The 27,463-nt window shown below is 32.3% G+C and overlaps 13 protein-coding genes across 13 annotated transcripts; 8 read left to right on the top strand and 5 right to left on the bottom strand.

Moving 5' to 3' along the window:
- Positions 1-929: 929 nt before the first annotated feature.
- EIN_273740 (hypothetical protein) lies at positions 930-1,865 on the top strand (the record flags this gene model as incomplete). Its single annotated transcript, XM_004254560.1, has 1 exon — positions 930-1,865. The coding sequence occupies one exon, from the start codon at positions 930-932 to the stop codon at positions 1,863-1,865; it is 936 nt and encodes a 311-aa protein (XP_004254608.1).
- An 813-nt stretch (positions 1,866-2,678) lies between these two features.
- Positions 2,679-3,317, top strand: EIN_273730 (hypothetical protein; the record flags this gene model as incomplete). Its single annotated transcript, XM_004254559.1, has 1 exon — positions 2,679-3,317. The coding sequence occupies one exon, from the start codon at positions 2,679-2,681 to the stop codon at positions 3,315-3,317; it is 639 nt and encodes a 212-aa protein (XP_004254607.1).
- A 1,105-nt stretch (positions 3,318-4,422) lies between these two features.
- On the top strand, positions 4,423-6,003 carry EIN_273720 (hypothetical protein; the record flags this gene model as incomplete). The annotated part of the gene is made up of 1 exon (XM_004254558.1): positions 4,423-6,003. The coding sequence occupies one exon, from the start codon at positions 4,423-4,425 to the stop codon at positions 6,001-6,003; it is 1,581 nt and encodes a 526-aa protein (XP_004254606.1).
- Positions 6,004-6,829: 826 nt separating this feature from the next.
- Positions 6,830-8,113, top strand: EIN_273710 (hypothetical protein; the record flags this gene model as incomplete). Its single annotated transcript, XM_004254557.1, has 1 exon — positions 6,830-8,113. One exon carries the CDS (start codon positions 6,830-6,832, stop codon positions 8,111-8,113), a length of 1,284 nt encoding a protein of 427 aa, XP_004254605.1.
- A 507-nt stretch (positions 8,114-8,620) lies between these two features.
- Positions 8,621-9,424, top strand: EIN_273700 (hypothetical protein; the record flags this gene model as incomplete). The annotated part of the gene is made up of 1 exon (XM_004254556.1): positions 8,621-9,424. The coding sequence occupies one exon, from the start codon at positions 8,621-8,623 to the stop codon at positions 9,422-9,424; it is 804 nt and encodes a 267-aa protein (XP_004254604.1).
- A 1,252-nt stretch (positions 9,425-10,676) lies between these two features.
- EIN_273690 (hypothetical protein) lies at positions 10,677-11,333 on the top strand (the record flags this gene model as incomplete). Its single annotated transcript, XM_004254555.1, has 1 exon — positions 10,677-11,333. One exon carries the CDS (start codon positions 10,677-10,679, stop codon positions 11,331-11,333), a length of 657 nt encoding a protein of 218 aa, XP_004254603.1.
- A 1,447-nt stretch (positions 11,334-12,780) lies between these two features.
- Positions 12,781-13,863, bottom strand: EIN_273680 (hypothetical protein; the record flags this gene model as incomplete). The annotated part of the gene is made up of 1 exon (XM_004254554.1): positions 12,781-13,863. One exon carries the CDS (start codon positions 13,861-13,863, stop codon positions 12,781-12,783), a length of 1,083 nt encoding a protein of 360 aa, XP_004254602.1.
- A 2,616-nt stretch (positions 13,864-16,479) lies between these two features.
- On the bottom strand, positions 16,480-18,391 carry EIN_273670 (mitogen-activated protein kinase kinase, putative; the record flags this gene model as incomplete). The annotated part of the gene is made up of 2 exons (XM_004254553.1): positions 16,480-17,457; positions 17,633-18,391. 2 exons carry the CDS (start codon positions 18,389-18,391, stop codon positions 16,480-16,482), a joined length of 1,737 nt encoding a protein of 578 aa, XP_004254601.1.
- Positions 18,392-19,163: 772 nt separating this feature from the next.
- Positions 19,164-21,890, bottom strand: EIN_273660 (glycogen phosphorylase, putative; the record flags this gene model as incomplete). The annotated part of the gene is made up of 1 exon (XM_004254552.1): positions 19,164-21,890. One exon carries the CDS (start codon positions 21,888-21,890, stop codon positions 19,164-19,166), a length of 2,727 nt encoding a protein of 908 aa, XP_004254600.1.
- Positions 21,891-22,724: 834 nt separating this feature from the next.
- Positions 22,725-24,146, bottom strand: EIN_273650 (hypothetical protein; the record flags this gene model as incomplete). Its single annotated transcript, XM_004254551.1, has 2 exons — positions 22,725-24,059; positions 24,129-24,146. The coding sequence occupies 2 exons, from the start codon at positions 24,144-24,146 to the stop codon at positions 22,725-22,727; spliced, it is 1,353 nt and encodes a 450-aa protein (XP_004254599.1).
- A 219-nt stretch (positions 24,147-24,365) lies between these two features.
- EIN_273640 (hypothetical protein) lies at positions 24,366-25,196 on the top strand (the record flags this gene model as incomplete). Its single annotated transcript, XM_004254550.1, has 1 exon — positions 24,366-25,196. The coding sequence occupies one exon, from the start codon at positions 24,366-24,368 to the stop codon at positions 25,194-25,196; it is 831 nt and encodes a 276-aa protein (XP_004254598.1).
- Positions 25,197-25,846: 650 nt separating this feature from the next.
- On the top strand, positions 25,847-26,803 carry EIN_273630 (copine, putative; the record flags this gene model as incomplete). Its single annotated transcript, XM_004254549.1, has 2 exons — positions 25,847-26,476; positions 26,642-26,803. 2 exons carry the CDS (start codon positions 25,847-25,849, stop codon positions 26,801-26,803), a joined length of 792 nt encoding a protein of 263 aa, XP_004254597.1.
- A 134-nt stretch (positions 26,804-26,937) lies between these two features.
- On the bottom strand, positions 26,938-27,462 carry EIN_273620 (synapsin ATP binding domain containing protein; the record flags this gene model as incomplete). Its single annotated transcript, XM_004254548.1, has 1 exon — positions 26,938-27,462. A coding segment is annotated over one exon (525 nt), but the record flags the coding sequence as incomplete, so codon positions are not given.
- Position 27,463: the final 1 nt, after the last annotated feature.

The raw sequence follows: 27,463 nt of genomic DNA, 5'->3' as shown, positions 1-27,463 counted from the left end.
TGATTTGGACAATTTCCTTTTTACTTGTTTTTCTTCTTAAAAAAAGTTTTGGGTTGTGAAAGTGTTAAATATTTATTAAAATATTTATTTTTCAATAGTTAAGGGAATTAATATATCTAATTCAAGCTAATTAAAAAATATAGTTTTTTCACTACCATTCTAATTCGCTGAACTTTTACCTTTCTCATATTTTGCCGAACATTAAGATTTGTGAAAATTTGGCAAACTGTTATAATATTTAAAATCATTTTGAAAATAAATTATAAATATTATTAAAATACTATAGAAAATTCGTCTTTTTTTAATTGTGAAAAATAGGATATAAAAAGGTTTTATTTTATTATTGACATGATTATACTAAAATACTGAAGTCAATAAAAATTTGTTATTAAGATGTCAAATTATTTGACATTTCAAAAATTGTTAACCAAAATTGAGAAGTTATTTTCAAGTTGTGAAAAAGAAATTAAAATTATAAAATTATTATGTTGACTTTCTTTGCTATTGTTTTTCTTGTGTTGGCCCAACCAGAAAAGACTGAAGAAGAACCAAACGAAGCGGTTATACCCACAGACATACTCGAAGCTTTAAAAAAATATATTACTAACTATAAACTATTTATTCGATCGTTGGCTGATTATTCAAAGAATTATTTGCAAGGCTTTGACATGTTCACTTTAAATTTATGGAAAACAGTTGCTGAAATGAAAGAAACAGAAGAAGAGATGTTAGAATTTTTGATTAAATGTGCAGAAGAAGGGAAAGTCGACAAAAATAAATATATAGAATGGTTGGAATTAATAGAAAAAACATATAACTTACACAACACTGAAAAGAGTTATGGGAGGTACATGTTTGAAATAAAACGAAATTTAAGTAAAGTGAAATCAACAACAAAACTTAACATAAAAGGAAAAGTATTTTTTCAAATGGCTTTGTACCTCAAACCCAAATTTTATGAGGCTAAAGCAAAATTCATTGTTTATTTTTGTAAGTTATTAAAACTTAACAAACTGCCTCAATTCCTACGTGCACACAATAGATTTGCTGATTTCGCAACGACATTAAACACATTTGTTGACGAAGAAGAAGTTGTAAAACCTGAGCAAAAATACTTACTTCCAAAAACACAAGATATACCTAAAGTAGAACAGCCGCCAACGAAAAAGGCACCTCGGAAGTCACTTGCAGAAATGATAGCTGAACAGCGGTTTATGATGACCGAAAAAGGCAAAGACATCAAATTGCCATTGTTGCCACCTTTAAGACCAAAAACACCAAAACCAACAGAAGAACAAGCACTTGCTCAAGGCGCAAAACCAAAAGTGCAACAACAAAAACAAGAAGAAGAAAAACAACATCAAAAAGTCGAATTAAAGCCAACTACTCACCAAGAAAGAAAAGCACTGATTAAACAACAGAGAGAAAGAGGAAGATATGTACAACAAGCTACTGCTACAAAACCAACACCGGGAACTCCACAAACACCACACGTTGCAGAACAAACATTGATAAGACCAATTCCTCAAATATTACAGCCTCCTCAAATTCATGGAACACCCGTGGTAAGAAGAAAAGTGATACGACAAAGAGCTGTTGCTCCTCAATTTGTAATTCCTCCTTACAGACCTAAACAACAACATGAACATCAAAAAGTTGGAGATATGAATAAGCAAAACGAAGAAAAGAGCGTCCAACATACTGGAGCAGCTTCACCCAATATACCAAAACCATCATCAGAACAATTGATTATTCAACCCGAATCAACACCAACACAAACACAAACACTTCAACCACCAACAACAACTCCATTAAAAGATGAAAAGAGTGAACAACAAGAAACAAAAAGTAAAGAACACAAATAAAAATTTGTTTTGATTATTATAATTCATTTAATATTGAATTGTAATTTTAAAATGAAATTGAACATTTATTTACAATTAAATCTTAATTTATTTTTAAAATATCTTTTACGAAATCAAAGACTTTATTATGTTTTAACCAAATCCAAATGACTTCAAATTTTAAAACGATTAAAAATTGTAATTAAAAAATATATATAATTTTGTGTTTTTTGAAAAAAATAATTTGTGTTAAAAACAAAAATAATTTAAGTTATTTCATAAAAAATGGTTTTGATTCGTTTCTAATTATTAACATCAAAATACGTTAAAATCTGAAAATGTTTTGGCATTATGATTACAGCCAAAATAGTGATTGTTTTATTGATTATTTCACATGTTCAATCAGTTAATCCAACCGAAACAGCAGAACAACCAAGTAAAGATGATGCAAGTTTTGAGTTAACTCCAAAATTGATAGAAATAATTGATAAACATCTTGACCGAGCTAACTGGTTTTACAATACTTTTGAAACTTCGATCACCACAATGACAGAACACAGACATGTTTTTTCAAAATCACTTCCCGAAATATTAAATGGAATAAAAGAACTAGTTGCACAGTTTATTGAAAAATATAGTGATATGGTTGATAAAAAATCGGTTTCCAAAAATCAATTTGTATCTCTACTAACTCTGATAGACAAAGAATTTAATCTTCATGACACAAATGTGTGGTTTGCAAGGTATTTTCTTGAATTGAAAACCAATATTGCTTCACTCAAAAAAATTAAAGGACTCACAGATAAAAAGAAATTACTTTTGGTTAATATTCTCATGTTGGATATTCCATTTTTCGACACATTACTTGTTGTTTTGAAAGAGTTGGCTAATTTCCTCAAAATGGATAGAATTCCACTGTATTTAAAGGCATATTCAAAATCAGCTAACTTGGCTGAAACACTTGGCGCTTATGTCTTAAAAGAAAAACGAGAACATTCTCCACAATTCCTTCTTCCAAAGTCAGAAGTTCAAGAAGAATTTATCAAAGCGTTAGAAGAACAAAAAAAATCAAAAGTAAAAAAAGTACCTCAAAAACTTAAAAGTTTTGATGATACAGATTTACAAAAAGTGGTGAGACTTAAAGAACGTCAATCAAAAAAGAAATCAATATCCATGATGGATTTGAGAGAACTCAAAAAGGAACAAACAGAACCAAAACTTCAACGATCCGCATCATTGTTTACTTTAGGAGGCAAAAAGAATGTTTTGAAGAGAATTAAGAGTTCTTTTGTAAAAAGTTTAGGCAAAGTGTTTCATAAACCTCAGTCACGAGAAGTTGTGGAACAGCCTGTTCAACAACCCGAAGAAACAAAACCAGCAGAAAAACCAAAAGAAGGAGCAGAAATGGTTGTTAGACCAAAAGAGAAAAAAGAAGACAAAAAGTCTAAAAGAAGGCATTTTAAAAAAGAATAACTTTTAAACCAATTATTATTCATTTGTTTATTGTTTTAATATCGTATTTTAACATTGTATGTTGTCCTATTTATAGTAATAGATAATAATTTTAGTCATTTTATAATCAAAAATGTGTAAACAAAACATGTTTATTCAATTCTATAAATTTAATGATATAGAATTTTTTTTAAATAATGCAAATGATATTAACCTTAGCAAGTCAACTGAATCAACTTTTTTTGTGGGAAGGTGAAATCTGGATAAGATTTATCAAGATCATAATTTATTTTTAGAATAATCAAAAATAAATTCAAAACACGAAATCGATTAGTTTTCGCGCAAACTGCTGGTCTTTACAGACCCATGTTTCCTGTTTTCAATGTGTTCAAAATAGTCAACACTTGCTGTTACAAGACATACACATAAATTATCATGAGAGCGTTTCGATTTTTATCAATTTTTCATTATTTAAATTGGTTTGTGACACGCAGTTCTTAATTTAAGATCTTTTTAGTTCAAATACAAAAATAAAAAAAAGTGACTTATTTTAAGTAAAAAAATCAAGGATATAAATTATCCAGTTTTCACTTCTTAAGGTTAAAGTTGATATTTTCATCTAAAATAAAAAATTTTTATCAACACTTTATTATATTGGTGATTTTTCAAAAAAAAATAAATTTAACATAACAAAAAAATTGTCTATTTTTAATGTAAAAATCAAGTCACACGAAAAAATAAAAAAGATTAAAAAACAAGAATTATAAAAAAGGTTATAGTCATTGGAAGTGTTAATACTTAAAAAGATTAAAACACATCACTAAGTTAATTTTTTAATGACTATTTTGTAATAAATTATATAATAAAAAAGTTTTTTTTTATTTTTTTTTTCAAAAAATAAAAATTGGATGTTTATCACATTTTAATAATTCGTGTTATGTTTTTTGTGGTTGTCTTTATCTTTTGTTTTTATAAAATATGAAATATTCATTTAATTTGTTTTCAATTATGGATAAATCCTAACTATTCGAATTATAAGTACACTGGTTTTAAAATGATATATTTTTTGAAATGGTAGTTGTATTGTTTTTTAAACAATTTACAAAAACTACAAAACTTATTGTGTATGACTATCACTTTCATTGTAATTCTATTGTTTGTACAAGTCTTTGGACAGCCTGGAGCTTCCAACCAAGAAACAGTAACTTTAGATGAAGAATCCAGACAAAAATTCAAACAATTCTTCAAAGATTACACCGAATTTATTGTACTTCTTAATCACCATAGAGAGTTTTTTAAAGATCGTGAAAATTGGTTTTCGCCCAATTTATGGAAATTGGTTAATGAGCTCAAAGATTTAGAAAGTGAAATGTTCCATTTTATAAGTGATATTTATACAAAGGGTATTATAACAAAAAATGATTGTGAAAAATGGCTATCAAAATTTTCAACAACTTACAACACAGCAAACACTGATAATGGATATGGAAGGTACCTTTTATTGCTTAAAGAAAATATTGAAAACGTGATGATGTCATTAGAAATTGAAGACGATGATAAACAAGATATTGTCAAAAGACTTCTACTTTCTATAAATTTCTTCGACAACAAACACAAAGTTATGCAACAATTGGCTCAATTAATGCACTTAAACAGAAAACCAGTATTTTTGAAAGCAAATAACAAATTTGGAGACTTCATTGAAACACTTGGCAAATTCGTTAGTCCACAACGTCGTTTCCAAAAACCAGACCATAGCAGACTTCTCCCAAGAGTTGAAGACGGAACAAGCACGTTAAATGCGCCTGAACCTAAAAATAAAAGACATATGATGACTGTGACGGAAATGATCAAAAATCCTGGAATAGAAATTCCACCTCCAAAACATCCAGATGAAAAACGAGAAGTAGAGCCTGGATGGAGACCATTGACTCAAGAAGAACTCAAAAGACCAACCCCATCTTTTGGTTCTCCAAAACCAAGTAAACCACTTAAAAGACAAATTCCAGTCGAAAGAAGAAGTCATCCACCTTTGATTAGAACAAAAGGACAGAGTGATGAGAGAAGACCTATTTATACTCCCAAAGAAGGCGTTGATAAAGAAAGTCCATCTCCCCGTGAAGATATTGTAGAACCACCAATGATGAATCAAAAAAGAACTTTGAGAAGACAAACACCTGTAATGAGAAGTCCAGAAAGACCACTCGATAGAGAAACTGGTGTAAAAAGAAGACCATTAGTTAGACAAGACAGTATTTCTTCTGTTAGTGGAGAAAAAGAAAGTTACACTGAAAGTATACCTAAAATACCTCCACCAAAACCACAAAGAAAAAGCTTGAGTGAACCTAAAGATGAACAACATTTGTATGATAATTATCCGGTCGATAAAAACGGCCACAGAATACCTCCTCCAAAACCAAAAAGAAAAGCTCTTCTGAGACAAAACAATTTCCAAGACTACCAGGAAGAACCACCAAAAAGTCCAACAACAACAAAACAACCTGTATTTATAGAAATGAAAGAAATAGTACACCATGGAAGTGATGAAGAAAGTGGGGTTGATGAATTAATAAAACAGACAGAAGCCGGATTTGGTGTTGATAAGACACCTGAGACGGTACAAAAGAGTAAAAGAAGACATTTATTGGGTAAAATAAAAGAGAAAATGCACCGAACTAAGAGAGATAGTGATAGTGATAGCGACTAAAGTAACTTGAAAAAAGTGATTATGTTTGTTTCAAACAATAAAGAGAAAAAGATAAATAAAATATCAATATCAATAACAATAACATAACATAACATTCAACGTAAATTTTTAACGTGTTATATAAATTTGGGGTTGAAACAATTATAAAACACAGAATGTTGAAACGACCACATGAATAATAAATAAAAATAAAAATAAAAAACGGACTTTATTTAAATAAAACAAACATTTTTTGATATGTTGGTAGGTTTATTGAGTAATGTTGATACGACAAGTCAACATCAAACCAAACTTCCAATTTACTTAAATTTAAATAATATTGTCAAACTTCAAATACAATATAATGATTCTTTTGTTTGTATTCATCACTCATACACTTTGTGCGCCAACTGAAGAATCAGAAAAACAAATAAAACTCGACAAACACTTGGTTGATTTACTCCGAAATTTTGTCATTAAAACATCTGCGTTTATTAAACAACTTGAAATTAATTCTCAATATTACTCACGATACCCTATTCTTTTTACCGAGGATTTATCCAAAACTGTTGAATTGTTAAAAGAAGAAGAAAGGAAGTCTTCTCTTTTATTATTTGAAATCAATAAAAATGGTTTTGTGACAAAACCCGAAGTGGAAAGATGGTTAGAGAATATCCTTACAATATATAATCTTCATAACATTGATGCACCTCATGGAAAATACATGTATCAATTAACCAATAACCTTGAAGAAATTTTTTACATGAAAGGAGACAGACGTCTTGATTTTACTGATATTCGAAATTTAGTTGCAACAAATAAAAATATAAAATACAAAATTCTGGCAATGTTAGAACTTGATTTGGACTATTACCGATTGAAACTACAAGTTTTGGGTAACTTGGCCTATCTCGTTAATATGCAAAAGAGTGCCACATTCTTAAAGGCTCATAGTAGGTTCACTGATTTCATTTTTACACTTGAAACCATTTTAGATCCTGAAATTAAAAGGGATAAACTAAAGTCAGCTCATATTCTACCGAAACTCCAGAATATGAATGATGGTCTTAATCCTGATGTACCTGAATTACAATCGTACTCGCATAGATTAAGTAAGCAGGAATTAAATGAACATCCAGATCTTCTTCAAAAACCCGAAAAACATCCCAAAGAACATAGAGATCCGGTTGTAAGAGATAAGTTTTTGCCTCTCAGTCAAAGAGGAAGAGAGATACCTCATGAAAAGGTCGACAAATTCCAATCTACTGTTAAAATAAAACCAAGAAAAAATAGCAAACCACAAATGACTGCTCAAAGAAAAGGAGAAGGACACAAAAAGGAAGAAGAAACACAAGATCAGAACAAACTTACAACTTCTGTACCAAATCTCCAACAACAACTCGAAGCTCTTAAATTGAAAGAAGGTGAAGTCAATCAACAAATAGAACAAGATAAGGACAAAAAGGTAGAACAAAATGTAATGCCACAAAGTACAGAAAATGATGAAAATGATGATACACAAACATCTCCACTAAAAAGAACAGTAACTCTTGCCGACTTGACAAGAATAGATGGAAATGAACAAAACAAAGATGATCAACGTTCGAAGAATCCGCTTGAGAGAAGGGACAGTTTTGGGGAAACTTTTAAAATCACACAAACACCTCAAGTGATTAAAATTGACAAACAACGTCCAAACACCCCAATTGTTGGAGTACCGATTACACCAAAAGAAATTCAAGTAAAATATAAAACTTATCCAGAAAAACGAGGAGACAAGTTGTCCTTAAGTGGATACCAAGACGAAAAAGCAAAATCCAATGAAAAAGATTCTTCTGATGTAAATCAAAAAGGAGAAGATGAAACAACAAATACTGATATTTGGCAAAGAAGGAGTTCTTTTAAAGTTCCAAGCCAAACAGTAGAAGAACATAGACAAAGGGCTAGTTCTTTAAAAACACCAAAAGAATTTGAAAGAGACCAGATGAGACGACATTCGTTAAGTCTTGAAACTCAAAAAGAAAAACCAAAACAAAGGGGCTCGATAAAGAAATTAAAAAGAGTCTTTTCGTTCTCAAAACAAAAAGGAAACAAGGAAGATAAAAAAGAAAAAAGTGACGATGAGTGGTAATATTTTTTTTTAATTTTCGTTCAAAAAATGTTTTAACTGCCAAACACTTAAATTGGATCTTTTGTAAATTGGAATACAAAATGTGATTAATTCAACTTTAAATATCATGTTATTACTTTTAGTGTTTGCTATAGTTTCTTGTGTGAAATGTCAGCCAAGTTCAGTCACCCATAATGCTTATTTAGTTCCTCTTTCATTTAGAGAGTTATTACCAAAACACCATCGGTTGATGGACAGTTACATTTACAGACTTGGAAATGACATCCAATTGTATAAAGGCCGAGAACAACTGTTTACAAAAGATTTGTGGAAGACAACAGAACATATAAAACAAGGGGAAGAGCAGTTGTTTAGTTTTATTGATAAAATCCAAAAGACCAAAACCGTATCAACAACAGAATGCCTGAAATGGTTTTTTTAATTGATCTAATATACAATACCCATGACATTGAAAAATCATATGGAAGATATGTATACGAATTGAGGACCAATCTTGAAAACATTCAAATGACAAAGAAAGTAAAAAATTATAACAAAGAAGAATATCAAAGAAGACTTCTCCTTGATATCAATCTATTTGAAATTCGTATTGATATTATCAAGAAACTTGCTCAATTAACAAAAACTTTCAGAAGGCCAGAGTACATTAGAGCAATCACGAGGATGGCAGACTTTAAAGAAACAGTTGCTGCAAACATGGACAGTGATTGGCGTGAAGATACATTATCTCCTCATACGTTCTTACCAAAATTACAAAGCCCTCATCATGAAGAAGCACCAAAAAGACCAGAACTAACATATACAGGTCATTTTAAAACACTTCAAGAAGTAATAAAAAACCCACATTTGGTTAATGAACCAGAAAGACATCCAACAGAAAGAAAAACTCCAACAACAAGAAGAGGATCTTTCACAATTGAACCTTCGGAAACCCAAATACGAGCAAGAAGCATGTCACTTGGATCTCTGGAAAATCCACCTCCACCAAAACCAAGAAGAATGTCACTTGTACCAACGGAAGAAATTGAACAAAAAGAAATACAAGAAGTACCTCCACCTCCCATACCAAAGCCTAAAGAACTAGAATCAAAAGATACAACCTTACCTCCCCCAAAACCAAAAAGATCTTCTCTTCAAATGCAAGAACAAACTCCTCCACCAAAACCGAGAAGAATGTCACTTCTTCCAACAGAAGGTGATACACAAAGAGAAATACAAAAAACCCAAGAAGTTTCACCTCCCATACCAAAACCTCAAGAACTCAGAAGAGATAATGAACATTCTTTTTCACCTATTACAAAAAATGATTAAAGTGATAATCGATTACCATTGATTTGAATTGTAATTCTATAAAAAGCATTTTCAATCATTCACACAAAAAATAAATAATAAAAAATCAAATATAAATAAATTACTGTTTTTGTCTAACAAAACACTTGATTTCAACTTAAACAATGAAAATATCCAAAAGTAACTTATTAATAACGTTTTAATAATATTAAAACAAGATATCATACTTTTACTGTTACAATATTATTCAGTAAAATCAATTAAAATCAAACATAAAAACTTTTGGTGTGTAAAAATGAAATATCAAATCAGAACTCGAATATTTGATTATTAATAAAAGAATGTTACAATTTAAATCTTTTAAATATCGACTTGTAACGCGCAAACAAATAAGAAACGATAAATTAAACGTATTGTTTTAATGTTTATATTTATGCATTGATACATGTGATTTTATTTTAACATTAAAAAAACAAAACAATTTAATTTATTCAAACTAAAGTCTGTCTAAAAACGTTGTCCATTTGGCAAAATTTTACACAAAATATGTTGAAAAATTTGGGAATTCGGTAAAAACGATCAAATCCCGGTAAAAATTATGAAACAATGTTTTGGGAATGTTTCGAATTGTTTCCCGAAATATTCCAGTTTTGATGGTCCAAAAATGCCTGGACAACGTTGGAGAGCGGACAACGTTTTCAGACTGACTATATTGTTCAAAAGTTAGTATAATAAAAATGTGGATAAACAAAAATTTCATCTAAATTTAAGAAATCAAACATAGTAAAATATTTTGAGATAAATTTAAGATTGTTAATGCAAATACAACTCTACAATTCAGTTAATTTTAATAAAAATGTGATTTGATTGTTAAATTTAATACATAAACTAAATATTAATTATGATTGTTGTATTATTGATATTCTTTTCATTACATTCTTTTGGACAACCTCATCAACATTTTTTTGTTGATACAATATTTCAAATTGATGATTCAATATACGACATTTTTAATACATTTGCTGAAATGAACACTGCCTTTTTAATTGAACTTGTGAAGAGCAAATTGTTATTCAAACAAATTCCAAAGTTGTTCACATTAGATTTGTTTAAGACGTTTGATCAACTAAAGAATATTGAATCAGAAATGTCAACTTTCGTTGTTAATTTTCGTTTAGAAAGAGTAATAAGAAAGGGGGATTTTATTAATTGGATGAAAATGTTTGACAAATTTTATAATTTACATGATATTTATGTGGGTTATGGAAGATATATGTTTGAGTTACAACGAAATTTGGATACAGTCAATAACTTTAAAACATCAAAGAAACACAAGGAAGAAGTCTTTAAAAAGTTACTTCTGAATTATCCATTCTTTGATTATAAATTGCGTATGTTAGATCAAATAGCATTATTCTTGAATATGGAAAGAGATCCACTTTACATCAAAGCAAGAAGTAGAATGGCAGACTTTTTGGAAACACTTGGAAAATTTGTGAACGACGACTTCAAACCAAACGTGCCTGAACCACATCTTGCTCTTCCTAAATTAGAGACGTTGAAGAAGTCTGCCAAATTGCAACCTCCAAATCTGACTTACAAAAAACATTTGAGAACTCTTACCGAGATAAAAGAACATCCAGAAATACTCGAAGAACCTCCGATTCATTCAGTGGAAAGAGAGTTTCAAACCAGAAGAAGAAATAGCATTTCTGAAACGAGAAGAAAAAGTGAGAAGGGGGAAAAGCACAAATTAAGAAAATCAAAAAGTTTAACAGAATTACACACACAAAGCGTTTTGAATAACGAAAAAAGTGAACACGGAAAAGAAGAGAAAATACTTGAAGGAGCTGAAGCTTCAATTTCGGGAAGTTTGTTCCAACCAAAGTACAAAATTGAATTCAAAAAGAAAGGTGAAAATAAAAATTAATTATTGTTTAATTATTTTTGTGATGGGTAGTTAATAAAAAAATACTTTTATTCAGAAAAGTTTTTTGTTTGTAACAAACAATTTTAAAAAAGAGTTGTAACACTTTATAAAAAGTGTTATCTATTCATCATAATGTGATTAAATAACACAAGATTTGTTGTTTTTTGGAACAACAAAAATAATGTTAGTGTAAGACGGTCATTTTAGTATGTGAATAACATATGAATATTTATAAAAGTTTGAGAACTTATTTAGTATGTTAATAATTTGGTTAGCTATCATAAGTGAAGTGTTTGGACAACCGGAAGATGTATATAATATACCAGTTGAAATGCTTGGTCCTTTCTTTACCTTTCATGACAAAACAACGGAGTTTATCAAACAACTCAAAGAATCAGTTAAGTTTTATAAAGACAATCAAGACAGTTTTTCTCCAAATTTGTGGAATTTAGTTGATAAAATCAAAAAAGAAGAAGAAGAAATATTCACTTTTATTGACCAAACTAGAGTGACTGGTGTAATATCCAAAAATTCATTTCTACAATGGATTCATTTGATTACAAAAGTTTATGATTTGTAAGATTTAGCAACTTCATATGGAAAGTACTTTTTATCTTTAGTTGAAAACCTTGGGAAAATTGAAACCAGCTCTTACTCAGATAAAAAGAAAAAAGAAGCAGAAAAGAAGTTATTACTTGGATTGGAAATTTTCGAATTGAAAAGGTTAATATTAACTCAATTTGCAAAAACAATGAATTTAGAAAGATCAAATATTTTTCTTGATTCAACCAACAACCTTAACAATTTAATAAGAACACTTACAATGACCATTGAACAAGAAAACAAAAGAAAAAGAGGAAGTCATTCAAATGAAAAAGAGGACGTAACCATAACCCAACATACACCAAGAAAACATCAACCAAAAATGGGAACAAAAATGACATATCATCAGACTTCTCCAGCACAACCAGAACAACAAATACACACTTCTGTACCTCGACAACCTAAAATGGGAGTTAGTTCACTTAAAATGAGTCCTTCTATTGTTGTTAGAAGAAAAGAAAGAAAAGGAGGTCTTACAACTATTGATGAAGACAGAGAACAAGAAAATGAAGCACAAAAACAAACTCCAGAACATTTCAAAAAGCATTCTGATTCCTTTAAAAGAGCAGTTTCTGTTGGTAATCTTCTTGATGAAAAGAAAAAGATTGATCATAGTGAAAAAACAAGAAGTGTAGATACTTTATATCATACAAAACAAAAAAAAGGTATGAAATCTTATTTACAAAGCAAGTTTGGTGGTTCAAAAGAAAAGAGTGCTTCTGCAGAAAATGTTAATGAATCAAAAAATAAAGGGCTTTTTAGAAGAATGAAAAGAAAATAACTTTTAAAAAAGAACATAAATGAATTTAAAATACTTTTGGTTTTTTCTCATTAGATAACATCATTAATGTGAATGATGCCTTCGTCTAGATTGTTGTTCTTCGTTTTGTGGAGGTGGTAAAGTTAATTCTTCTTCTGAAAAATCGGTTTGAGTTGCTTTATCCTCATGTAAAGGTGGAGGTGTTGAGACAGTGAAATATGAAGGCCAAAAATAATTCATAACTTTTGAAAAGAGAGATGGTTCTTCTTGCTCATTAACAACTTGTCGTGTTGTTCCTTTAGTTTCCCGTTGTTGAACGGGATTCTGGGTTCGACTTTCTTGATTTTCACCTTTCTGTTCAAATCCTTTATACTCTAAATCAGATTTTTTTGTAGCAACTTTATGTTTTGGTCGAACAATTTGTAATTGATCCCTTTTAGTTTTACCTGTTAAATCACTTTCACTGAGAGTCCTTCTAAGTTGTCTTGAGGATGAAGTTGGTTTCGCTGGAGGTGGGTGGGGTGGTGTTTGAAGTTTTGGTAACATCATAGCATGAACTTCAGTTTGTTTGACATGGAATTGGAGTAGTGTTAACACAAAATCAGATAATTTACTATGTGCTTTCAAAAATGCTGGACTTTTTCTCAGTCTTAAAAATGAACTCAAATCTTCTAATACTTTGAGTTTAAGTTGATAAATATCAACTTGAAGTTTTAGATCCTCCAAAAAATCATTTTGAAGTCGATTTTTTATAACTTTTGAACTTTTGATAATTTCAATGTTTCTTCTCAGTAGATACATATACTTTCCATACCCATTTTCTATATTATGCAAATTAAATTTTATGGAAATAAGGTTTGCCCAAGCTAAAAATCCATTTTTAGTTACACCTTTCCTTTTAATAACATCTTCAATAAAAACTCCCATTTCCTCCTCATCCTTTTTCATTTCAAGAACAGTATTAAACAGATTTGAAGTAAAATATTTGCGGTATTTCTTTAAATCAGTTGAAAATCCAGTCAGTAATAAAATATTTTGAGCAAGTTGGTCATCAAACATTCTGAGTAATTTTATTTTCTCTTTTGGTAAGGTAATGATCTCTTCATTTGTTAACGTAGGTTGACTGTTTACAACTAACAGTAGAATATACACTATAGCCACTTTCATAATTAGTGTTCATAAGCCGATCAAAATATTTTTGTGCTTATTTAATAATATCAATGATATTTTTATTTTTCGAAGTTAATTAATTATTGACTTAAACTATTTAATATAAATATGTATTTGTTTTAGTCCACAATAGCAATAAGTTTACGCTTTTAGAGAGTCACTTTTTTGAATATGTTTGCTTATCTTGTAATTATTTTTTAATCTAATTAATTCGAAAAAACGTCAAACTATAAATTAATTAAATTATGATTATTATTTTATTCCACATTACTTTTCAACAAAACATTCTCATTTTAAATTACATTTTAATTTACAATGTAATGCTAAAATCAATCGAATTTTAACTTATTCGTATACTTTTTTATCAATTTATACAGATTTTTCGCTCTAAAAAAATAATGTTTTAGTTTTTTGTTTTTTTGTTATAAAAATTCAGATTTTTCGTTTTTTACTTCCACCTTTTTGTTTAATTTCCCGTTTTTTATTTACACAATAACGGCACATTAAGAATTTGATTTTTCCATGTTCTGTTTTTAGTCCATTGCCTTTTTTTCAACAAATTTAGCAAATCGTTTGCAAAGAGAATGCGTCAAAGATCTTAAAAGCCCACAAAATTATTTGTTTTGTCTTCTTATAATACCCAAAACCCCGACAAATAAGTACAATTTAGGGTCTACTTTTTATTTTAGGCTCCAAGAAAATGTATAGAAAAAGTACTTGAAAACTGAAAAACAAAGGCAAGATGTCTGTTGATGTTATTGACTTACTCCAAGTCACTGAGCATTGCCCCGTCCCCATTGAATTACGAAAACACAAAAGGAAGACTGCAACAATGCCACAGATCTCACATGAGACAATAGAACATGCAGAGGCCTTATTATCTCCCAAAGAGAAAAATACATCTCCTCGACTTAATGAATATTCACATGAACGGACATATTCAGATAAAACTATTATAGAGTCTGAAAATATTAATAATAAAACTATAACGACTCAAAGTGATATTAATAATATAGAAGATAACACTACCAATCAAAATCCAGTTCAAGTCAACATCTCTCAACCCACTCCAAACTTAACAACATCTCCCGAAAATTATTCTCATTTGGAAATCACAAAATTCAGGACAAATAACAATTTAGTGGAAAGTAAAGACATGCTCCTCGTCTCGCAACAAATCGCAGAAAAACTAAAAATCGCAGAATTAAAACGCGAAGAAACGGAGATCCAAGAACAAGCAACTTTATCACCAAAAGCAGTTCGAATAGGAAAAAGGCTAACTGTGTTAAAGTGATGTTCTGGTATAAAACGACATGCAACGTGCACCCTCAACAAGCAATACCGTATTATGTAATCAAATTCATGTGGATTCGTTATCTAGTCACGACTTCGTTGAACTGATTAAAAATTATATTTTATAATAAATATTATTAAAAATATAGTAAAATTGTGATAAGTTATCCAAATTAAAACTATTTATTTAATTATTTTAATTAATTTATAATTTAGTTAACAACAAAGTCAAAGTTACCATAAAAAGTCAAAGCCGATTTCATTTTTGCGAAACAAGTGGGCTGAGATTTAAAACAAATCTTAACATTACATTTTTTGTTTTGAACTTTTTTTTTAAATACTATAATTTTAGTAAACATTCTAGTAATAATATACTATTTTGATTTAGATGTTTTGGATACTTTTAGAAGTATCTAAAAATATGCGCTTTTTTGTTAGAAGTTTGGCATTCTATATTTTCGTATCACACTTTGGTTAGTAGTTTTATAGTATTAATTGGTGTTAATATTTTAATAGTAAATCATTAAAAATTCAACCTTAATTTAATAATTATAACATTTTAACTATATTTGCGCTTGAAAGAAATTAAGATAAGTGAAAAGAAGAAATATGTACCCAGAAATAAGTTCTTGATTTTTCAAACAAAAAAGGTTGACCAAACTATACTTTATAGTTAATATTACTAATGAGTATTGATTCAATAAACTTCTTATTCTGGAACAATGAAAACAAATCAAAGATATGAGCAGACCAAAACCACGTTTACAACGCGAACCCGTCCGTGTTTCGGTGTCGCGAAGAGATTTGTACTTTTATACCCCCAAACCCCTTACTTTATCTGTAGATACAACAACTCAAATACCAATAGAAACTCTTCAGAAGACTACCAGTGACACTAAAAAACAGACCTTTGTTGTCGGATCAGTCTCATCACCTTCTACATCTCCTCGGAGATTAATTGGACGTAATAGAACAAAATCTGAAAAACTCATTGGGTCACCAAAACAGCCTCAAAACGAGAGGAGCTTCTCTTTAACAAATCAAGAAAACAAACCGCGGAGTTCTCAAGTCACTTCGTTCGCGACATCTTCTTGTAGTCATTGTGGAGTGAAGACTGATGAAGCTTAATCTGTATGTTTTATTATTGAATTTACTATTTTTACTATTTATAACAATAATATTATTATTATAGTATTATAACTATAAAATATTTATTATTATATTTTTATATTATTATTATAATTCACCTAAAAATAGAAATAGATAGATACTAGAATACTATATATAGCATCTCATCTATTTTGCACCAAAGAATGAACACTAAACAAATATTATTTTGAAAAAAGGGTGTTGAAGGTACTGTTCCCAAGTTGGGCGCTGAGTTTGGTCGACGAAGAGTCCACGCATCAAGTCTACGAGGATCTCGAAATTCTGTTGTTTACCAGCGACGAAGTTTGATCTGTTGTTCATCAACTCGAGCAACTTCTGTTGATAAAATGTGTAATAATTTTGGATAGGAACCGAAGGGTCTTTCTTCACATTAAGCATGATCCCCGTAATCATTTCATAGAGCATGACACCGATGGAGAATAAGTCGCACTTTTCGTTATATATTTTGCCATGAGAAATTTCCGGTTGATTAGTATGTCCTGTCCCCACGAAGAAGGTGTCGAAGATGTTATCTCCGATGAGTCTGCTTGACCCGAAGTCGCACAATTTGAGAGTTAACCCGATCTTTTTTGTTTGGTCTTGGAAGACCAAAACATTTTGTGTCTTTAAATCGCGATGGATGATTTGTCGTGTGAAGATGAGATATTCCATAGCGCTATTTATATCGTTCATGAACTGTTGGATGTACTCTAACGAGACTCCGCTCTTATTCATCGACATGAAGTTATAGAGCGAGCCATATGCAGAACACTCCATCACTACATAATAATACAACTCACTCTTTAAAGGCTCTAATGTATTAAATAACGAACGAACAGACATTTTTGATGTGTAGAATTGGAAGAGCGTCACGATGTTGGGGTGATGACATAACACCATAGTACGGACCTCTTTCAGTGCAACGTCTGCGAGAGAAAGCTCTTTAATAGCATAATAGTTCCCAACGTGAGACGCTGAAAAGACACACCCAAAAGCGCCTTTCCCTAAGATCTTCACCGATGACATATCAAACACACTAAACATCGACTCGATGGGTATCGGCTGAATGTATTTGAACTGCCAACACTGCTTGAAGAAGTCGTTCTTTCGCATCATCTCGAGGATCTTTGGAAAAGAGGGCTTTTTCTTCTATATATTAGTACTCCCTTTTTGGCATACACACAGCATTTATACAATACTAATTATCTGAAAGTGGAATATTGACACACTTATACGCCTCCTTGTGTGGTCCTCGAATATCACAGAATCTTATAATATCCACACACAACTCTAAAATTAAGACGAAAAATGAAGACGAACAAACAAAGAGTTTCTGTAAGAATTGGATAGGCGGTGCGACGTCTGTTGTGATGTCCCCAAACGCCATAGAAGTCATCTGTTTATAATTCACTGCGGGATTCTTCTGAAAGAGTAATTTGTGTAATAAGACTAAAAAGGAGGGAACTTCCAGTTTGGTGACATCTTTTTTAGTTACCGTCTTATTTTGAAGATCGGGCGGGATATATGGACTAATCCCATCCAAATGTTTCATCGAATCGATGACATAAGGTAATATAAATCCAAGAACAGACAATTTCAACTGTGGGATAGGCGACGACGGGTCACTTTGAATACTCACGGACATCTCGGTGAATAAGAAAAGGATTGGTGTTTTCAAGTTGTCCGATAAACTCTTTCGCAGTGCAAGTACCGTGTCCAACAGTGTTTGGATATCTGAAGAAAAATAGCGAACGGCGTCGATCGAGATCGCCGAGTTAAAGTAGTCCAAAACAAGGCGATCGATCTCACAGGTGATGAGAATTGTTTCTTCATTCGTCGTTTCATCAAAGCCCGTTTGATAGTTTAAGATCCCTTCGAAAAATGGACTTTCAATCTTCGTCATACACTCCACTAAGCCTTTCGTTATCTCAAAGTCTTTATCACTTAGAAACAATTTCCGTGATAACTCTATCGCGTGAGTCTTAATGCGTTCGATCAACTTGAATAGTAACAAACTGTATTGAGTAAACCGATCCTCCGTCGAGATCAAGAGAGAACGCCGTACAGAACTCTGAGACTCCATTAGTGTAGTGTCTTCCAAGTTATAAGTTTCCTCAACACTTGGGAGTACTAGAGTTTTTTAATTAATTTACTAGTGATTTATAGTTTGTAAAGTTGTAATTTTGATCGGAAAAGTGGGGTATTTGAAAGGAGAGCCATTCCAATTGATATAATAAAAGTTTTATTGTAACAGAATTGCTATAAAAGTAATTGGAAATCCACGAAATATACTGCTTGTTCCCGAACTTTGAAAGGCAATCAATTTCTTATTAAAGCTAAAAGATCGCTACCAAAAAGTTTATTTTTTTCGTTTTGTATTTGTTAATTAATCAATTATATTTTATACTATTATTTTAATATTTGTTTTTATAAGGATAAAATAATACAATTTTTCCAGTTTTCTTGCTCATTGGACATCTGATTTCCTTGAAACTTTTTTTAACATTTCGAAATAATTTTATTTTTATTTCGTCATTATGTTTTAAAAATATCAACAAAGTCGATAGCAATTTGTTATTTTTTGTTATTATTTCAATTAGTAAATTATTACTAATTACTATTTACTATTAATTTATACTAATTTATTATAATTAATATAAATTATTATGAATTACTTATAATTAATATAATATATTAATAGAAGACACAATCATGTACTATTAATAAACTATATTAATACTATTCGATTGGTATGGTATTGTAAAAAATGATTAACGAATTAAAAATAACTAGAAAACAACCGAAACTATACTGTTATAGTAAAAAGAACTAGAATCCATTAATCATCAACTTACTTAGACTTTTTGTGGTAAGATCTGTTTTTTAGCGACGTCCATCATATCCTCGACACTTCCCTCCTTGAGTGGGCAAGGCTGAATATTCCACACCATAGCCGCGTATTCGCTCATAGATCTATCACTAGAGAACTTTCCCATATTAGCGGTGCACATCACGCACTTATGATTCCACTCGTTCTGCTTCTTCCAAGTCTCGTCGACCTTTTCTTGTTCTTTCAAGTACGCAGTGAAGTCAGCGGCGACCAAGTAGAAGTCATTTCCGTTCCAGAATTGTCCGATGAGTTTATTGAACCAATCGGGAGCTCCGAACATGCCCTGTGAAATAGCCAACAACGCCTTCAAGAGTCTTTCGTCGATAGGGACTGGGCCTTGTTGACGGATCAATTCGACTTCTTGTTTCTTTGCTCCGAACAAGAAGATGTTTTCCTCTCCGACCTCCTCAGCGATTTCGATATTTGCGCCGTCCCACGTCCCGATAATGAGTCCACCGTTCATACAGAATTTCATGCAAGATGTTCCTGAAGCCTCATATCCCGCAGTAGAAATTTGTTCATTAATATCATTAGCTGGTACAATCACTTCTGCCAATGAAACACTGTAATTTGGTATAAAGACAACCTTTAACATATCATCAATAGTCTTGTCTTTATTAACAACTTCAGCAACAGAGTTAATCAACTTCACTATGATCTTGGCATTCTCATATGAAGTCGCGGCCTTCCCAGCAAAGATCTTCACACGAGGAACTTGCTTCAATCGCTCTTCTCGAGACATCTGCTTCAAGTTCAAGTACTGCCAGATAGTGCCGAGGATAGCAAGAGTCTGTCTTTTGTACTCATGAATTCTCTTCACCATCACGTCGAAGAGATATGAGGAGTTCAAAACCAAATCGCCGTCCGTCATTTTACTGATCAAGCGGATGAGTCGCTCTTTGTTCTGCATCTTCACAGCTTTGAATTTCTCTTCAAGAGTGTGATCACACATTGGAATCAATTGCTTCAACATCGATAACTCAACTACCCAATTGTCCGTCTTCAGATACTCAGTAACTACTTCAGAGAGTAACGGATTGCACTGTAACATCCATCGTCGTGGTGTAACCCCATTGGTCACATTAATGAATTTGTACGACCAAATCTTCGCGAAGTGTCTGAAGATGACGTCCTTAATAATTTGCGAGTGGATTGCAGCAACTCCATTGACCGTATGTGAGCCAATAATAGCCAAATTGGCCATTCTAATTCTCTTCGGCGTCGATTCCTCAATAATCGATAAAGCAGCTAACTCGCTTTCAGTGCACTTGTGTTCTCCTTTAACCCATTCCAAGAATCTGTAATTGATCTCATACACAATTTCCATATGTCTTGGTAATAACCCTTGGAACATAGGGACGGTCCACGTCTCAAGTGCTTCTGGTAATACAGTATGATTGGTATAAGCAAAGGTTTGAACTACAATACCCCAAGCTTGGTTCCACTCCATACCTTCTAAGTCGACTAAGATTCTCATCAACTCTAAGATCCCAACGGTCGGATGTGTATCATTCAATTGAATAGCAACATACTGTGGGAAGTCACTCAATGGGACATTTAACTTTTTAAATCGTCTGACGATGTCTTGGAGTGACGCTGAAGTGAAGAAGAACTGTTGCTTCAAGCGAAGTTCTTGTCCTTTAGCATTCGACGAGTTCGGATATAACACTTTGCAGATGGATTCGTCGTTCTGTTGGTTCCTGACCTTCTCCCAATAGTCGATGTCGTCTTGTTTATTGAAGTGGTCCAAATCAAACACGGTCGATGGCTTTGAGCTCCACAATCTTAAGTTCAGTGTATTTAAAGTCTTATATCCCGGCACTGGCATATCACAAGCTATCGCTCTAACAGTACTTCCTCCTTCCCATCTCTTTCTTCCTGTTAATTCATCTTTCAAGACATATCCACCAAAGCGGACTTCATGATTCACATCCTTTCGAACTATTTCCCATGGGTTCCCAGCTTCAAGCCAATACTCTGGAGTCTCAATTTGATAGCCTTGAGCTATCTGTTGCTTAAACATCCCATATTGGTACCGAATCCCGTAACCCCATGCCGGGAAGTTCATAGTAGCCAATGAATCTAAAAAGCACGCAGCTAATCGACCAAGTCCGCCAGACCCCAAAGCAGCGTCTTGCTCGAACTCGTATAATTCTTCCAATGAAGACCCAAATTGTGTTGCGACTTCTTTGTATTCGGCTTCTAAGTCTAAATTACAGATGGCGTTCATTAAACTGCGGCCGATCAAGTACTCGATGGAAAGGTAGTACATCCGCTTCACCTTTTGCTCAGTGAAATAGTTGTGAGTGTCGTTCCAGTACTCGATCATACGATCCCGTAAAGACATGGCAGTCGCCGTGAAGAGAGACTTTGCTTTGAAATCAAAGCGCTGGCAAGCTAAGGTGTACTCAATGTGATTCGCGATTTGCTGTTTAATGGTATCAACGTCCTTTGAAAGATACAAGGAACAGTACTTCCAAAGATTCTCATACTTCTCAGACTCAGATTCATTCGTAAAGTGCGCTACTTCACTCGCATCAGAAAAGGTCGTGCGAAGTTTGTTCATCGAAACAGACGAACGAACACGATGGGTCACTTCAGTCGACGGCGATTTCTTCATGGTTGAGGGCTTTTCTAGTTCCACTTTATAGTTGTAGGGTTCCTCCACTTTTTTCTGCACTGGCAATGACATTCACGAGAATTGTAAAAACATTATGTTAATGGTATTTAATGCAATTTATTTAGAATAAAAAAGTGTTTGTTTGGTAACTTTGTTATTAACACCAAAATTCTGATTTTTTGTTTTTTTTTGTTTTTATATCTTCTTTGGATGAAATAAAAAAAAAGGCAACGAAGAAAGAAAGAACAACGCTTTTTGTTTTTTTTAACACTTTCTCGCAATCTGAAAAAAAGTGCAAAACTTTTTTATGTCTTGTTGTTTTTTACTTGGTGGTCAAGTTGTGGTGTTTTAACAATTCTTATTCTTCAAAATGCTTTTTATTTTTTTTATTTGGTTCAGTATATATTTACTATTATTGTTATTAATTAATTACTACAAATTTTAATGGTTACTAATTAACTCATAATTAGTTTTTTATTAAAAAAAATAATGCAAATCTGGGAACTTGTTTTTATATGGTAACATTTTGTAAAAAATAGTTATATAATATAAAATAAGCAAAATCGTTTTTCGCCAAAGCTTTCTTTCTGACTTTTTAATTTAAATGTCAAAGATCTTATAAATTCTTTTTCAAACTATTTTCTAAAAATCAAACTTATTTTAACTAAATATATTATAATTATATTATAATTATTTAATAAAAAATTATAATATCTTTGTTTATGATTTTATTAATAAATTGTAATAAAATCAAATAATATATTATTAATTAAAATGTAATTTCTACAACTTACAATTGTAAAACAATTGTAATGAACAATTGAATCAAATTAACTATAATTAATGATAAAATTATTAAATAAGAGAGAGTTACAACAAAAAAATCAAACAATGAGTGATTAGAAATTAAACGAACAGAAGCAGCACCATCAACACCACCAAACCAACACCTTTTACGCCACAAGTTTCTCTCAAATAGTAATTATTTGCATCAAATGCCTGACATCCATCCACCATCCCACATTTCAGCGCCTTAGTTTCACTCACATTAGTGCAGATGGCACTTGACAGATCAGCCGGTCCTGAATACCACTTGTCGATTGAACTGATTGAATTCTTGATATCCTCAACCTCTTCTGCAGTCGGCTTGATTTCGTTTCCGCACATCTCCATCTCCAAGTAGCTTCTCAACACGTACAATTGCAATTGTATCGTTCGGACTTCGGTGGGGGGATTTGACATAAACTCGTCAGTGTCCGTAGTTTTCTCTGAACTATACACCCCAATCACTCCATAACTCCTTTTCCCAAAGATCTTATCTGCTGGGTATGTGTAGAGAAGTTCCATGAGAACAACCGTCGTGTCACTCTTTCCAGAAAACAGTTGGCCGTCTTGTACAAGTTGGCTCTTTGCGACGTTCGCGCGGAGCCAGAAGACCGTCAAGAGCTGTTCGATCGTTTTCTCATTGATGTCTATATAAAAGCTGTTGCCATATTTACACGAAATTTCTCGCAATTTATCTCCCCACGTTCCGTTCCCCGTATCTATGGTGTGCACATTTGTGACGTATTCCTCAGGAATACCATCTAAAACCTTCCATAGAAGTTTTCGATTCTGAATCTCATTGCCATCAGAAATCAAGACAACGTCAAGAACCTTCGATACCAAATCTTCTTTCTGACGTAAGACGTCATTTTTCATCTTATTGAAGGCGTCACTGTATCTCGTTCCACCACCATACTTAATTTTGCAAAGTGAATTCATCAAATGATTGATTGATGACTGATTGCATCTGCCGGAATGAAGGATGTTTTGGGGCGAGTGGTTGAACGGAAGAAAATATAAAAATTGCATACTGGTGAACCTCTTCAAGAAAGAAAACAACGTCTTTGGCTGTTCGTTCGACGACGAAACGTCGTACAAGACAATCAAGTTCAACGGAACCAAGTACGGAGGAGGGGTAAACGACGACATCTTTGTCGGGAACTGGACGAACACCGAGTTTGTCGAGAGGAATGATCCATACCCATTTGCCTCTGTAAATTTGACCTGAGACACCCACGAAGCGTCTGTTTTCACGGAGCTTGAAATGCCCGTTTTGTTGTTGTAATTCAATGTGCTTATCGAGTACTCATTCGTGAGACACGTGTAACAGAAAGTTGTGTTGTCAGTCACATTAGCCACGTCGACGGGTATTGTTTCGTATGTGTTCATGCACTCGGTATGCTGCTCTGTTCGTTTCTTTTGGTTATTTTGTCCTTCAAAAGTGGTGTGTATAAACAATAGTTAATTCTCAATTAAATATATAACCATTAATTTAAAACACATGATAGTTCATAAATGGTTTATTTGTTGTTTTGAATGAAAAAAATGATAGAAACGACGAGAAAAAGTGTTGTGTCTGAAGAAGAATAACAAACATCAAAAGCCGCCCGAGCGCTTTCGTATAAATCCGCAATCGGTGTCGCCAGCGAGGCGTGCAATAATAAAATAATAAGCAACTGAGGCGTCATCAATTTTTTAGAACCTAACTAAATAACCAGATCCATGTTTCCAGTTAGTGAAGTAAGTTTTCTTGACGACGATCGGGATAAGCGTGAACGACAACTCTCACAACTCGAAGGCTACTTGTCGTCACTTACCGAGTCTATTTCTTCCAACGAGACTCGCCTTTCAAAAATGCTTGAAGGCTGTTCCGAGATTGTCGACGACGCAACTATCAGTTCTTGGAAAAATGAAATACATGAATTTGAGAAACCCTCAGAAACTCAACAGCAACTCTCTGACTTTGATGAAATGGTGAAAATTGTCGAAGAACTTAAAAAGCTGAGAAAACTGAGTTCATCAGAAGCGAAACGACAGAGTCAATCATTTAAAGGGATTAACCTCGTTCCGCAGATTGTATCTGAGATTGAAAGGAATGAGGAGAAAAGCGCCGTTGAGGTTAGTGAAAATAGTATTTTGTTGAAGAAAGTTAAGGGGGATTCCCAATTTTTCAAAGTGGTATTGAGTGCTCTCGTTTCGTCAAATCTCAAAAATGGAGGTGAGATTGTTGTTATTACTCAGAACGATTTCATTAAGATTTGCTTTGGCGAAAAGATTCAGAGCTTTGACGAATTTGTCGATTACCTCAAGTCGATGCTCACATTGATCAATGACGTCATTCAAATGTACGGCATGTCAGAGGACTGTGTTTTGGATGTAACACCTCAGCTTGCGTTGGTCCTTTCAAAGGCCAGGGAAGGGTGCGGAGAAAGTGAGTTCGATAAAGAGTGGAACGACGAAGTTATAACGGATGTTTTTAAAAGCGATTTGAAGGGATTTGTATGGAAAAAAATAATTTATATGCTCTTCATGGAAAAAAATCTGATGGATTGAGAAATCTTAAGTAACTTTTATGTCATTATTGTGTTGTTTTGTGTAATTTTTTTCTTGGAAAATATATTTTTTACTCGTTTATTTTAATGTCAATAAATCATCAAGTTTTTGTTTTACCAATTTTTCATTGTTTTACAATAAAAGGAATGATTACTTTTAATACTATAAATTATTAGGAAAAGTCAATTTATAGACAAGTTATTAACTTTTAATTCAATAGAAGTTAATAATTGATGAGGAATTAAAGAGAGACAAATAATTTGTAAATGATTTAACAATTTTACTTAATTATAATAAAACCATATAATTTAATTATAAATTTATAGTATAAACGATAAAATACATCATTATAATAATTTGAACTATATCATAATAAGAATTATAAAAATCTCAAATAAGATTCCAAAAACATAGTTTTCATAAAGTTAAATTTATATGTTGGACTTGGTCATATTTTTTTATTCTTTTTATTTCATCCCTTTTAACTTTGATTTTGACTTCACAAATTAATCAATTCAAATCTTTGGAAAATAGAGTGAAAAAGAGGAGAGCTCTTTTTTAAAGTTCCTCATTGAGATTTTTTTCAAAAAATCAAAGATTGAGAACTTATATAAAGGGGCGGAAAGAACTAAAATTTGAGAGCAAAAAAAATGGGAAATGATCCATCATCTGAACAGAAAAAACGTCTTACCCAACCAATTATGACTTCATATGAGTCAGTTGAGGCACTCCAAGAAGCGCTTCAAAAAGCTGGCTTGGAATCATCGAATTTGGTTGTTGGAATTGATTTTACAGGATCTAACCAGACCTCTGGTAAAAGAACATATGGAAGAAATCTTCATACGATCGACCCATCAAATCCAAACCCGTATATGAGAGTCATGGATATCATGGGTCGTACACTAGAGAAATTTGATGACGACAGACTCATTCCAGTCTTTGGATTTGGAGACAAGACGACTGGAGGAAACGCTGTCTTTGATTTGTCACAAGAGAAAAAGCCGTTCTTGGGAATGGCGGCTGCCCTGGAGAGATACAAACAAATTATCCCATCCATTACATTGAGTGGACCAACATCCTTCGTTCCTATCATTAACAAAGCTATTGAAATCGTGAAAGAAACTAAACAATATCATATATTAGTTATAATATGTGATGGGTCTGTCAGTGAAATTGGTCCCAACAGAAGAGCAATTGAAGAAGCATCTAAATATCCCATTTCTATCATCTGTGTTGGTGTTGGAGATGGGCCTTTTGACACTATGGAATCTTTTGATGATGTTTGTTTTGTATTATTGTTTATTATTTCAATTATTTTAATAATTAATAATATCACATTTAATCAGTTTAAATTACTCAATGTTTTTATATTTGGTGCGATGATTTTTTATTGCTTTTGTATTTATTAGTGTCTAATGAATTAATGTTTTGAAACTCACCAGTAGCAAGTCAAAAATGCCAAGTTCGATAATTTCAACTTTGTCAACTATTATAAGGTGTGTGAGGGCCACGTAGAGAATCCAGACATCGCGTTTGCTACGGCTGCACTTTGTGAAGTACCGGAACAATACGCGTTCATTAAGCAGTTGGGGTATCTTGATGGATAAGATAAGTGAGTCTTGTTTGTTGTCGTTTGTTATTTGACAGATATTCAAATAAATAAAACTGGTTACATTATTAATATTGAATAAATTGTTTTTGATATTAATAAACAATTAATAAACAATGTTAAATAATATAGTTAATGAAACACTTGGTTCATCTTCTCTAAGACTACTTCTTTAATCTTAGTTCTGTCTTCCTCTTCATGTTCCCACATTAAACCATTGGCAGTGTTATTTGTCTCAATAACGACTTCTCTGCCATCTTTAAGTACTAAGACATCAACAGCAAAGAGTTCTATATCAAACACTTTTTGACATTCATCACACCAATGAACGTATTCACTCTTCAGTGGAGTGTCTTCGTACTTCAATTGACCCCAATTGTTCTTCCAAGAAGTTGTAGACTGCCTTTTGAAGGTGCGGGTATACTTCCCAATGCGCTGAATTCGTACTTCATAGTCCACGTCGAGATATGGCTCGATTGTGTAATAATCATTTCCAAGCGAAAGAATAGAGATAAGGTCATCTAATTCACTCGCAGACTTTATAAGAGACTTTCCGAATCCAGCGTTCGTGCAACTCACTTTGACAACACATGGAAAGGTGATGGGAGCATCTTCGTGTGTGTTTGTGATGTCGTTGATGTTACTGAAGTACATCATA

The sequence above is a fragment of the Entamoeba invadens genome (assembly GCF_000330505.1).
Source record: "Entamoeba invadens IP1 unplaced genomic scaffold scaff_1105074725195, whole genome shotgun sequence".
NCBI lineage: Eukaryota > Evosea > Mastigamoebida > Endamoebidae > Entamoeba > Entamoeba invadens.
The sequence above is the reverse complement of the archived record's forward strand: the minus strand, read 5'-3'. Positions and strand labels throughout refer to the sequence as shown.